This window comes from Heterodontus francisci, chromosome 35 (assembly GCF_036365525.1).
Source record: "Heterodontus francisci isolate sHetFra1 chromosome 35, sHetFra1.hap1, whole genome shotgun sequence".
In the NCBI taxonomy this organism is placed as follows: Eukaryota; Metazoa; Chordata; class Chondrichthyes; order Heterodontiformes; family Heterodontidae; genus Heterodontus; species Heterodontus francisci.
The window spans coordinates 55,212,503-55,224,902 of record NC_090405.1 but is presented as its reverse complement, the minus strand read 5'-3'; the positions used below and the strand labels follow the sequence as shown (position 1 = coordinate 55,224,902).

The 12,400-nt window shown below is 53.5% G+C and overlaps 1 protein-coding gene across 1 annotated transcript in view; it reads left to right on the top strand.

Annotated features, from left to right (window-relative positions):
• Nucleotides 1-12,400, top strand: part of cspg4 (chondroitin sulfate proteoglycan 4) — a 101,084-nt gene that overhangs the window by 63,052 nt on the left and 25,632 nt on the right. Inside the window, exon 5 of the mRNA XM_068015173.1 lies at nt 167-343. Coding sequence (XP_067871274.1) covers nt 167-343 — 177 coding nt within the window. The remainder of the gene's footprint in view (nt 1-166; nt 344-12,400) is intronic.

Sequence of the window (12,400 nt, the reverse complement as noted above, 5' to 3'; positions counted from 1 at the left end):
GTCAGTAATGAGCAAACTGTCAATGAGATGCATAAAATGCCCAGTCATGTGCAGCAACTGGGTTGTGATGTGTGTGGTGCCCGATTGACTTCAACCATTTGCTTAGTATTTGCTGTGCTAATTCTGATATGTTCCTTTCTAATCTTCCTTTACTGTCCATTTTTAGGTTAAAGAAGAAACGGTGTTTTATTTTCATGACGACAGTGAAACACTGATGGACAGCTTCACTGTGATTGCCAATGTTTCAGAGATTGGCAGACAGAGTGAGCCAGTGCCAGTGACTATCAGTGTGATCCCAGTTAATGACGAGGCTCCTGTTGTCACCATTAATACTGAACTGAAGGTAACAGTCTTGTTTATATTTGTTCCTCATTTCTACAGTGAGGTTACTGGGTGATAAGAATTGAAGACTTCACTAGCCGAGAGCCCAAACAAGTTCACGGGAAGGAATGGAACTCGCTGCCAATGCCCTCAAACTCTTGATGTTATAGGAGGGAGAGATAGATGCTTGTCAATTCTGCTATCAAATATAGGCTTTGTGATATTTAGCATTGTTAGAAGCCCCTTAAGTATTAGTGCAGAGATGGTGTAGCTTTAAAACATATCAAAATAACTTCTAACTTTCACCAATTCAAAAGTTTTACTTTCATGTTGTTAAAATCTACCTGCATGAATGTTGATAACTTTGCCTCAGATCTATCCTAGTTCAAAACCAATTCAACAATTTTTTTGTGAAGTTTGCATTCATCGATGTGAGAAATGCAAACGCTAGGGGTCAGTGTTCCTGGAACTGGACACAGGGAGGCGATGTTCCTGGAACTGGACACTGGGGGTCAGTGTTCCTGGAACTGGACACAGGGAGGCGATGTTCCTGGAACTGGACACTGGGGGTCAGTGTTCCTGGAACTGGACACTGGGAGGCGATGTTCCTGGAACTGGACACTGGGGGTCAGTGTTCCTGGAACTGGGCACTGGGAGGCGATGTTCCTGGAACTGGACACTGGGAGGCGGTGTTCCTGGAACTGGACACTGGGGGTCAGTGTTCCTGGAACTGGGCACTGGGAGGCGATGTTCCTGGAACTGGACACTGGGAGGCGGTGTTCCTGGAACTGGGCACTGGGAGGCGATGTTCCTGGAACTGGACACTGGGAGGCGGTGTTCCTGGAACTGGGCACTGGGAGGCGATGTTCCTGGAACTGGACACTGGGGGGCGGTGTTCCTGGAACTGGGCACTGGGAGGCGATGTTCCTGGAACTGGACACTGGGAGGCGGTGTTCCTGGAACTGGGCACTGGGAGGCGATGTTCCTGGAACTGGACACTGGGGGTCAGTGTTCCTGGAACTGGACACTGGGGTGCGGTGTTCCTGGAACTGGACACTGGGGGTCAGTGTTCCTGGAACTGGGCACTGGGAGGCGGTGTTCCTGGAACTGGACACTGGGGGGAGGTGTTCCTGGAACTGGACACTGGGGGGCGGTGTTCCTGGAACTGGACACTGGGGGTCAGTGTTCCTGGAACTGGACACTGGGAGGCGGTGTTCCTGGAACTGGACACTGGGAGGCGGTGTTCCTGGAACTGGACACTAGGGGGCGGTGTTCCTGGAACTGGACACTGGGGGGCGGTGTTCCTGGAACTGGACACTAGGGGGCGGTGTTCCTGGAACTGGACACTGGGGTGCGGTGTTCCTGGAACTGGACACTGGGGGTCAGTGTTCCTGGAACTGGGCACTGGGAGGCGATGTTCCTGGAACTGGACACTGGGGGTCAGTGTTCCTGGAACTGGACACTGGGAGGCGATGTTCCTGGAACTGGAGACTGGGGGGCGGTGTTCCTGGAACTGGACACTGGGGTGCGGTGTTCCTGGAACTGGACACTGGGGGTCAGTGTTCCTGGAACTGGACACTGGGGGGCGGTGTTCCTCGAACTGGGCACTGGGAGGCGGTGTTCCTGGAACTGGACACCGGGGGGCAGTGTTCCTGGAACTGGACACTGGGGGGGCGGTGTTCCTGGAACTGGACACTGGGGTGCGGTGTTCCTGGAACTGGACACTGGGGGTCAGTGTTCCTGGAACTGGGCACTGGGAGGCGATGTTCCTGGAACTGGACACTGGGGGTCAGTGTTCCTGGAACTGGACACTGGGAGGCGATGTTCCTGGAACTGGACACTGGGGGGCGGTGTTCCTGGAACTGGACACTGGGAGGCGGTGTTCCTGGAACTGGACACTGGGGGAGCGGTGTTCCTGGAACTGGACACTGGGGGGCAGTGTTCCTGGAACTGGACACTGGGGGAGCGGTGTTCCTGGAACTGGACACTGGGGGGCGGTGTTCCTGGAACTGGACACTGGGGTGCGGTGTTCCTCGAACTGGGCACTGGGAGGCGGTGTTCCTGGAACTGGACACTGGGGGGCGGTGTTCCTGGAACTGGACACTGGGGGAGCGGTGTTCCTGGAACTGGACACTGGGGGGCGGTGTTCCTGGAACTGGACACTGGGGTGCGGTGTTCCTGGAACTGGACACTGGGGGGCGGTGTTCCTCGAACTGGACACTGGGGGGCGGTATTCCTCGAACTGGGCACTGGGAGGCGGTGTTCCTGGAACTGGACACTGGGGGTGCGGTGTTCCTGGAACTGGACACTGGGGGGCGGTGTTCCTCGAACTGGGCACTGGGAGGCGGTGTTCCTGGAACTGGACACTGGGGGGCAGTGTTCCTGGAACTGGACACTGGGGGAGCGGTGTTCCTGGAACTGGACACTGGGGGGCGGTGTTCCTGGAACTGGACACTGGGGGAGTGGTGTTCCTGGAACTGGGCACTGGGAGGCGGTGTTCCTGGAACTGGACACTGGGGGGCGGTGTTCCTGGAACTGGACACTGGGGGAGCGGTGTTCCTGGAACTGGGCACTGGGGGGCGGTGTTCCTGGAACTGGACACTGGGGGGCGGTGTTCCTGGAACTGGACACTGGGGTGCGGTGTTCCTGGAACTGGACACTGGGGGGCGGTGTTCCTCGAACTGGACACTGGGGGGCGGTATTCCTCGAACTGGGCACTGGGAGGCGGTGTTCCTGGAACTGGGCACTGGGAGGCGGTGTTCCTGGAACTGGACACTGGGGGTGCGGTGTTCCTGGAACTGGACACTGGGGGGCGGTGTTCCTCGAACTGGGCACTGGGGGGCAGTGTTCCTGGAACTGGACACTGGGGGAGCGGTGTTCCTGGAACTGGACACTGGGGGTGCGGTGTTCCTGGAACTGGACACTGGGGGTGCGGTGTTCCTGGAACTGGACACTGGGGGGCGGTGTTCCTCGAACTGGGCACTGGGAGGCGATGTTCCTGGAACTGGACACTGGGGGTCAGTGTTCCTGGAACTGGACACTGGGAGGCGGTGTTCCTCGAACTGGGCACTGGGGGGCGGTGTTCCTCGAACTGGGCACTGGGAGGCGGTGTTCCTGGAACTGGACACTGGGGACACTGGACACAAATGTGAGGTAATGCATTTTGGAAGGTCTAATGTAGGTGGGAAGTATACAGTAAATGGCAGAACCCTTAGGAGTATTGACAGGCAGTGAGATCTGGGCGTACAGGTCCACAGGTCACTGAAAGTGGCAACGCAGGTGGATAAGGTAGTCAAGAAGGCATACGGCATGCTTGCCTTCATCGGTCGGGGCATAGAGTATAAAAATTGGCAAGTCATGTTGCAGCTGTACAGAACCTTAGTTAGGCCACACTTAGAATATTGCGTGCAATTCTGGTCGCCACACTGCCAGAAGAACGTGGAGGCTTTGGAGAGGGTACAGAGGAGGTTTACCAGGACGTTGCCTGGTCTGGAGGGCATTAGCTATGAGGAGAGGTTGGATAAACTCAGATTGTTTTCACTGGAACGACGGAGATGGAGGGGCGACATGATAGAGGTTTACAAAGTTATGAGCGGCATGAACAGAGTGGATAGTCAGAAGCTTTTTCCCAGGGTGGAAGAGTCAGTTACTAGGGGACATCGGTTTAAGGTGAGAAGGGCAAAGTTTAGAGGGGATGTGCGAGGCAGGGTCTTTACACAGAGGGTGGTGAGTGCCTTTAACTTGCTGCCGGGGGAGGTGGTGGAAGCAGGTACGATAGCGACGTTTAAGAGGCATCTTGACAAATACATGAATAGGATGGGAACAGTGGGATATGGTCCCTGGAGGTGCAGAAGGTTTTAGTTTAGGCAGGCATCAAGATCGGCGCAGGCTTGGAGGGCCGAATGGCCTGTTCCTGTGCTGTATTGTTCTTTGGACACTGGGAGGCAGCGTTCCTGGAATTGGACACTGGGGCACAGTGTTGCTCGGACAGGACACTGGGAGGCAGTGTGGAACTGGACACTGGGAGGGCAGTGTTGCTGGGACTAGACGCTGTGGGGGCAGTGTTGTTGGACTGGACACTGGGGCACAGTGTTGCTGGGACTGGACCCCGGGAGGGGAGGGTAGGGGGGGGGGTGGTGGTGGTGGCAGTGTTGCTGGGGTTGGACACTGGAGGACAGTGTTGCTGTGACTGGACTCTGGGGGGGCAGTGTTGCTGGTGTTGGACACTGGAGGACGGCACAGTGGCGCAGTGGTTAGCACCGCAGCCTCACAGCTCCAGCAACCCGGGTTCAATTCTGGGTACTGCCTGTGTGGAGTTTGCAAGTTCTCCCTGTGTCTGCGTGGGTTTTCTCCGGGTGCTCCGGTTTCCTCCCACAGCCAAAAGACTTGCAGGTTGATAGGTAAATTGGCCATTATAAATTGCCCCTAGTATAGGTAGGTGGTAGGGAAATATAGGGACAGGTGGGGATGTGGTAGGAATATGGAATTAGTGTAAGATTAGTGTAAAATGGGTGGTTGATGGTCGGCACAGACTCGGTGGGCCGAAGGGCCTGTTTCAGTGCTGTATCTCTAACTAACTAATTAACTAACTAAGGACAGTGTTGCTGAGACTGGACTCTGGGGGGCAGTGTTGCTGTGACTGGACTCTGGGGGGCAGTGCTGGGAGTGGACACTGGGAGGGCAATTTTGCTGGGACTGGGTGCTGGGGGGCAGTGCTGGGAGTGGACATTGGAGGGCAGTGATGGGCCTGCACACTGGAGGGCAGTGCTGGGACTGGACACTGGAGGGCAGTGCTGGGACTGGACACTGGAGGGCAGTGCTGGGACTGGACACTGGAGGGCAGTACTAGGACTGGACACTGGAGGGCAGTACTCGGACTGGACACTGGAGGGCAGTACTAGGACTGGACACTGGAGGGCAGTGCTGGGACTGGACACTGGGGGGCAGTGTTGCTGGGACTGGACACTGGAGGGCAGTACTAGGACTGGACACTGGGGGGCAGTGCTGAGACTGGACACTGGTGGGCAGTTTCGCTGGGACTGGACACTGGGGGGCAGTGCTGGGACTGGACACTGGGGGGCAGTGTTGCTGGGACTGGACACTGGGGGGCAGTGCTGGGACTGGACACTGGGGGGCAGTGCTGGGACTGGACACTGGGGGGCAGTGTTGCTGGGACTGGACACTGGGGGGCAGTGCTGGGACTGGACACTGGAGGGCAGTGCTGGGACTGGACACTGGAGGGCAGTGCTGGGACTGGACACTGGAGGGCAGTACTCGGACTGGACACTGGAGGGCAGTACTAGGACTGGACACTGGAGGGCTGTACTGGGACTGGACACTGGAGGGCAGTACTAGGACTGGACACTGGAGGGCAGTGCTGGGACTGGACACTGGAGGGCAGTGCTGGGACTGGACACTGGAGGGCAGTACTGGGACTGGACACTGGAGGGCAGTACTAGGACTGGACACTGGAGGGCAGTACTAGGACTGGACACTGGAGGGCAGTACTAGGACTGGACACTGGAGGGCAGTGCTGGGACTGGACACTGGAGGGCAGTACCGGGACTGGACACTGGAGGGCAGTGCTGGGACTGGACACTGGAGGGCAGTACTGGGACTGGACACTGGAGGGCAGTACTAGGACTGGACACTGGAGGGCAGTACCAGGACTGGACACTGGAGGGCAGTACCAGGACTGGACACTGGAGGGCAGTACCAGGACTGGACACTGGAGGGCAGTGCCGGGACTGGACACTGGAGGGCAGTACCAGGACTGGACACTGGAGGGCAGTGCCGGGACTGGACACTGGAGGGCAGTACCAGGACTGGACACTGGAGGGCAGTGCCGGGACTGGACACTGGAGGGCAGTGCTAGGACTGGACACTGGAGGGCAGTACTCGGACTGGACACTGGAGGGCAGTACTCGGACTGGACACTGGAGGGCAGTACTAGGACTGGACACTGGAGGGCAGTACTAGGACTGGACACTGGAGGGCAGTACCAGGACTGGACACTGGAGGGCAGTGCCGGGACTGGACACTGGAGGGCAGTACCAGGACTGGACACTGGAGGGCAGTACTAGGACTGGACACTGGAGGGCAGTACTCGGACTGGACACTGGAGGGCAGTGCTTGGACTGGACACTGGAGGGCAGTACTAGGACTGGACACTGGAGGGCAGTACTAGGACTGGACACTGGAGGGCAGTGCTGGGACTGGACACTGGAGGGCAGTACTAGGACTGGGCACTGGAGGGCAGTACTAGGACTGGGCACTGGAGGGCAGTACTAGGACTGGACACTGGAGGGCAGTACTAGGACTGGACACTGGAGGGCAGTACCAGGACTGGACACTGGAGGGCAGTACCAGGACTGGACACTGGAGGGCAGTACTAGGACTGGACACTGGAGGGCAGTACTAGGACTGGACACTGGAGGGCAGTACTAGGACTGGACACTGGAGGGCAGTACCAGGACTGGGCACTGGAGGGCAGTACTAGGACTGGACACTGGAGGGCAGTACTAGGACTGGACACTGGAGGGCAGTACCAGGACTGGACACTGGAGGGCAGTACCAGGACTGGACACTGGAGGGCAGTACTAGGACTGGACACTGGAGGGCAGTACTAGGACTGGACACTGGAGGGCAGTACCAGGACTGGACACTGGAGGGCAGTACCAGGACTGGACACTGGAGGGCAGTGCTAGGACTGGACACTGGAGGGCAGTACTCGGACTGGACACTGGAGGGCAGTACTAGGACTGGACACTGGAGGGCAGTACTAGGACTGGACACTGGAGGGCAGTACCAGGACTGGACACTGGAGGGCAGTGCCGGGACTGGACACTGGAGGGCAGTACCAGGACTGGACACTGGAGGGCAGTACCAGGACTGGACACTGGAGGGCAGTACTCGGACTGGACACTGGAGGGCAGTGCTGGGACTGGACACTGGAGGGCAGTACTAGGACTGGACACTGGAGGGCAGTACCAGGACTGGACACTGGAGGGCAGTGCCGGGACTGGACACTGGAGGGCAGTACTAGGACTGGACACTGGAGGGCAGTACTAGGACTGGACACTGGAGGGCAGTACTAGGACTGGACACTGGAGGGCAGTACCAGGACTGGACACTGGAGGGCAGTGCCGGGACTGGACACTGGAGGGCAGTACCAGGACTGGACACTGGAGGGCAGTACTAGGACTGGACACTGGAGGGCAGTACTCGGACTGGACACTGGAGGGCAGTGCTGGGACTGGACACTGGAGGGCAGTACTAGGACTGGACACTGGAGGGCAGTACTAGGACTGGACACTGGAGGGCAGTGCTGGGACTGGACACTGGAGGGCAGTGCTGGGACTGGACACTGGAGGGCAGTACTAGGACTGGGCACTGGAGGGCAGTACTAGGACAGGACACTGGAGGGCAGTACTAGGACTGGACACTGGAGGGCAGTACTAGGACTGGACACTGGAGGGCAGTGCCGGGACTGGACACTGGAGGGCAGTACCAGGACTGGACACTGGAGGGCAGTACTAGGACTGGACACTGGAGGGCAGTACTAGGACTGGACACTGGAGGGCAGTACCAGGACTGGACACTGGAGGGCAGTGCTGGGACTGGACACTGGAGGGCAGTACTCGGACTGGACACTGGAGGGCAGTACTAGGACTGGACACTGGAGGGCTGTACTGGGACTGGACACTGGAGGGCAGTACTAGGACTGGACACTGGAGGGCAGTGCTGGGACTGGACACTGGGGGGCAGTGTTGCTGGGACTGGACACTGGAGGGCAGTGCTGGGACTGGACACTGGAGGGCAGTACTAGGACTGGGCACTGGAGGGCAGTACTAGGACTGGACACTGGAGGGCAGTACTCGGACTGGACACTGGAGGGCAGTGCTGGGACTGGACACTGGAGGGCAGTACCAGGACTGGACACTGGGGGGCAGTGCTGGGACTGGACACTGGAGGGCAGTGCTGGGACTGGACACTGGAGGGCAGTGCTGGGACTGGACACTGGAGGGCAGTACTCGGACTGGACACTGGAGGGCAGTACTAGGACTGGACACTGGAGGGCTGTACTGGGACTGGACACTGGAGGGCAGTACTCGGACTGGACACTGGAGGGCAGTGCTGGGACTGGACACTGGAGGGCAGTACCAGGACTGGACACTGGGGGGCAGTGCTGGGACTGGACACTGGAGGGCAGTGCTGGGACTGGACACTGGAGGGCAGTGCTGGGACTGGACACTGGAGGGCAGTACTCGGACTGGACACTGGAGGGCAGTACTAGGACTGGACACTGGAGGGCTGTACTGGGACTGGACACTGGAGGGCAGTACTAGGACTGGACACTGGAGGGCTGTACTGGGACTGGACACTGGAGGGCAGTGCTGGGACTGGACACTGGAGGGCAGTACTAGGACTGGGCACTGGAGGGCAGTACTAGGACTGGACACTGGAGGGCAGTACTCGGACTGGACACTGGAGGGCAGTGCTGGGACTGGACACTGGAGGGCAGTGCTGAGCTGCAATTTTGGAAGTTTTGTGCCTAGTCATTTTTTTTAAATCCATGCAGAAAATGTTGGAAATACTGAACAGATCAGGCAGTATCTGAACAGACGAAAGGTTATCGACCTGTAACATTAACTCTGTTTCTTACTCCACAGATGCTGCCAGACCTGCTGATTGTTTCCAGCATTTTCTGCTTTATTTCAAATTTCCAGCACGCACAGTATTTTACTTTTGTATCACTGATATTTTTAAAACTGATTTTAATCCATTTGCGGCCTCCACCTCTTTACCTGTCCTCCTGAAACACACTCCTTAAAACCTACCTGTTTGACCAAACTTTTATCACCTATCCTAATATCTCCTTTGTGTGGTTCAGTTTAGTTTAGAGATACAGCACTGAAACAGGCCCTTCGACCCACCGAGTCTGTGCTGACCATCAACCACCCATTTATACTAATCCTACACTAATTCCATATTCCTACCACATCCCCACCTGTCCTGATATTTCCCTACCACCTACCTATACTGGGGGCAATTGCTAATGGCCAATTTACTATCACCCTGCAAGTCTTTGGCTGTGGGAGGAAACCGGAGCACCCGGAGGAAACCCACGCGGTCACAGGGAGAACTTGCAAACTCCACACAGGCAGTACCCAGAATTGAACCCGGGTCCCTGGAGCTGTGAGACTGCGGTGCTAACCACTGTGCCACCCCTTTACTTTGAAAATGCTCCAATGAAGCATCATTATATTAAAGGCTCCATTAAAATATAAATTGTTAAGACTGCTTTACTTTGCCTGTTTTTCATGCTTCCATTTTCACCTCCCTATCCTCCATTTAACATTCACCCTGTCTGTATAGTTCATGTGTCTTTTATCTCTTCAATTTCTCTCATTTCATCTTTCATCTGCTCTGAAAATTGTTTTTGCCAAATAACCATCTCCTGTTCTACACCTACATACTTTCCATGTCACTCTTTTGTGATATTTTCCACATTGCCTTTTCTGTACCCTGTTCCTTTTTAAATGCTGTGATCTCTCCCACCTCAGGTCCATGTCATAGAGATAGAACACTGAAACAGACCCTTCAGCCCACTGAGTCTGTGCTGACCATCAACCACCCATTTATACTAATCCTACATTAATTCCATATTCTCTACCACCTACCTTACTAGGAGCAATTTACAATGGCCAATTTACCTATCAACCTGCAAGCCTTCGGCGGTGGGAGGAAACCGGAGAACCCGGCAAAAACCCACACAGTCACAGGGAGAACTTGCAAACTCCACACAGGCAGTACCCAGAATCGAACCCGGGTCGCTAGAGCTGTGAGGCTGCAGTGCTCACCACTGCGCCACTGAGCTATGTCTGAAATTTCGAATTCTGTTCTCTCCGGCTGTCCGACCGGCTGAGGGTCTCCAGCATATTTTTATTTCTGAGGGTTTATTTGTTAATTCTTGGTAGGGAGGTAATTAAAGGAATAAAAGATGTGTATTGGCTGTGCTGATGTTGCAGTGTATCTTCAATTGTAACTTAATTTCTGCCAAATGGGAGAAAATATGTCATGAATATAAAGTGGTGTCTGGTGAATATGAATGATATATCTATCGGTCTGCAAGGAACGAGGGTGGTGCTTAATCATAGCTTGTTCAGTAAAGAGAAATAGAATTATGAGCATAAATGATAGGTGTAAATCTATTAACAATCTGTGCTTCAATATATCTTCCTGGATTGAAAATCATGGAGTAGAACCTGCGTCAGCTGGAGAAATATTATCACCATATATGGTGTATTCTTAAACTAATATTCTGTTGAGAATTCGTTCTACTATAATCTTAGTCTGATCTTTGCAACTAGTTCCCTCAAAGGCTTCTCCCCATTATTAAACAGGAAATACAGTTAGTTAATACTCCAAAGGGGCATAATTAATGTTCTAAAAGGGCATCTAGTCAATTAATACTCCTGTAGTGTATTCTATCCAGGAATACACCTGTAGTGTATTCTATCCTGGAATACACCTGTAGTGTATTCTATCCTGGAATACACCTGTAGTGTATTCTTTCCAGGAATACACCTGTAGTGTATTCTATCCTGGAATACTCCTGTAGTGTATTCTATCCAGGAATACTCCTGCAGTGTATTCTATCCAGGAATACACCTGTAGTGTATTCTATCCTGGAATACACCTGTAGTGTATTCTATCCTGGAATACACCTGTAGTGTATTCTTTCCAGGAATACACCTGTAGTGTATTCTATCCTGGAATACTCCTGTAGTGTATTCTATCCAGGAATACTCCTGCAGTGTATTCTATCCAGGAATACACCTGTAGTGTATTCTATCCAGGAATACACCTGTAGTGTATTCTATCCAGGAATACACCTGTAGTGTATTCTATCCTGGAATACACCTGTAGTGTATTCTATCCTGGAATACTCCTGTAGTGTATTCTATCCTGGAATAATCCTGTAGTGTATTCTATCCTGGAATACTACTGTAGTGTATTCTATCCTGGAATACTCCTGTAGTGTATTCTATCCTGGAATACTCCTGTAGTGTATTCTATCCAGGAATACACCTGTAGTGTATTCTATCCTGGAATACTCCTGTAGTGTATTCTATCCTGGAATACACCTGTAGTGTATTCTATCCTGGAATACTCCTGTAGTGTATTCTATCCTGGAATAATCCTGTAGTGTATTCTATCCTGGAATACTACTGTAGTGTATTCTATCCTGGAATACTCCTGTAGTGTATTCTATCCTGGAATACTCCTGTAGTGTATTCTATCCAGGAATACTCCTGCAGTGTATTCTATCCAGGACTACTCCTGTAGTGTATTCTATCCAGGAATACTCCTGTAGTGTATTCTATCCAGGAATACTCCTGTAGTGTATTCTATCCAGGACTACTCCTGTAGTGTATTCTATCCAGGAATACTCCTGTAGTGTATTCTATCCAGGAATACTCCTGCAGTGTATTCTATCCAGGACTACTCCTGTAGTGTATTCTATCCAGGAATACTCCTGCAGTGTATTCTATCCAGGACTACTCCTGTAGTGTATTCTATCCAGGAATACTCCTGTAGTGTATTCTATCCAGGAATACTCCTGTAGTGTATTCTATCCAGGACTACTCCTGTAGTGTATTCTATCCAGGAATACTCCTGTAGTGTATTCTATCCAGGAATACTCCTGTAGTGTATTCTATCCAGGAATACTCCTGTAGTGTATTCTGTCCAGGAATACTCCTGTAGTGTATTCTATCCAGGAATACTCCTGCAGTGTATTCTATCCAGGAATACACCTGTAGTGTATTCTATCCAGGAATACACCTGTAGTGTATTCTATCCTGGAATACACCTGTAGTGTATTCTATCCTGGAATACTCCTGTAGTGTATTCTATCCTGGAATAATCCTGTAGTGTATTCTATCCTGGAATACTACTGTAGTGTATTCTATCCTGGAATACTCCTGTAGTGTATTCTATCCTGGAATACTCCTGTAGTGTATTCTATCCAGGAATACACCTGTAGTGTATTCTATCCTGGAATACTCCTGTA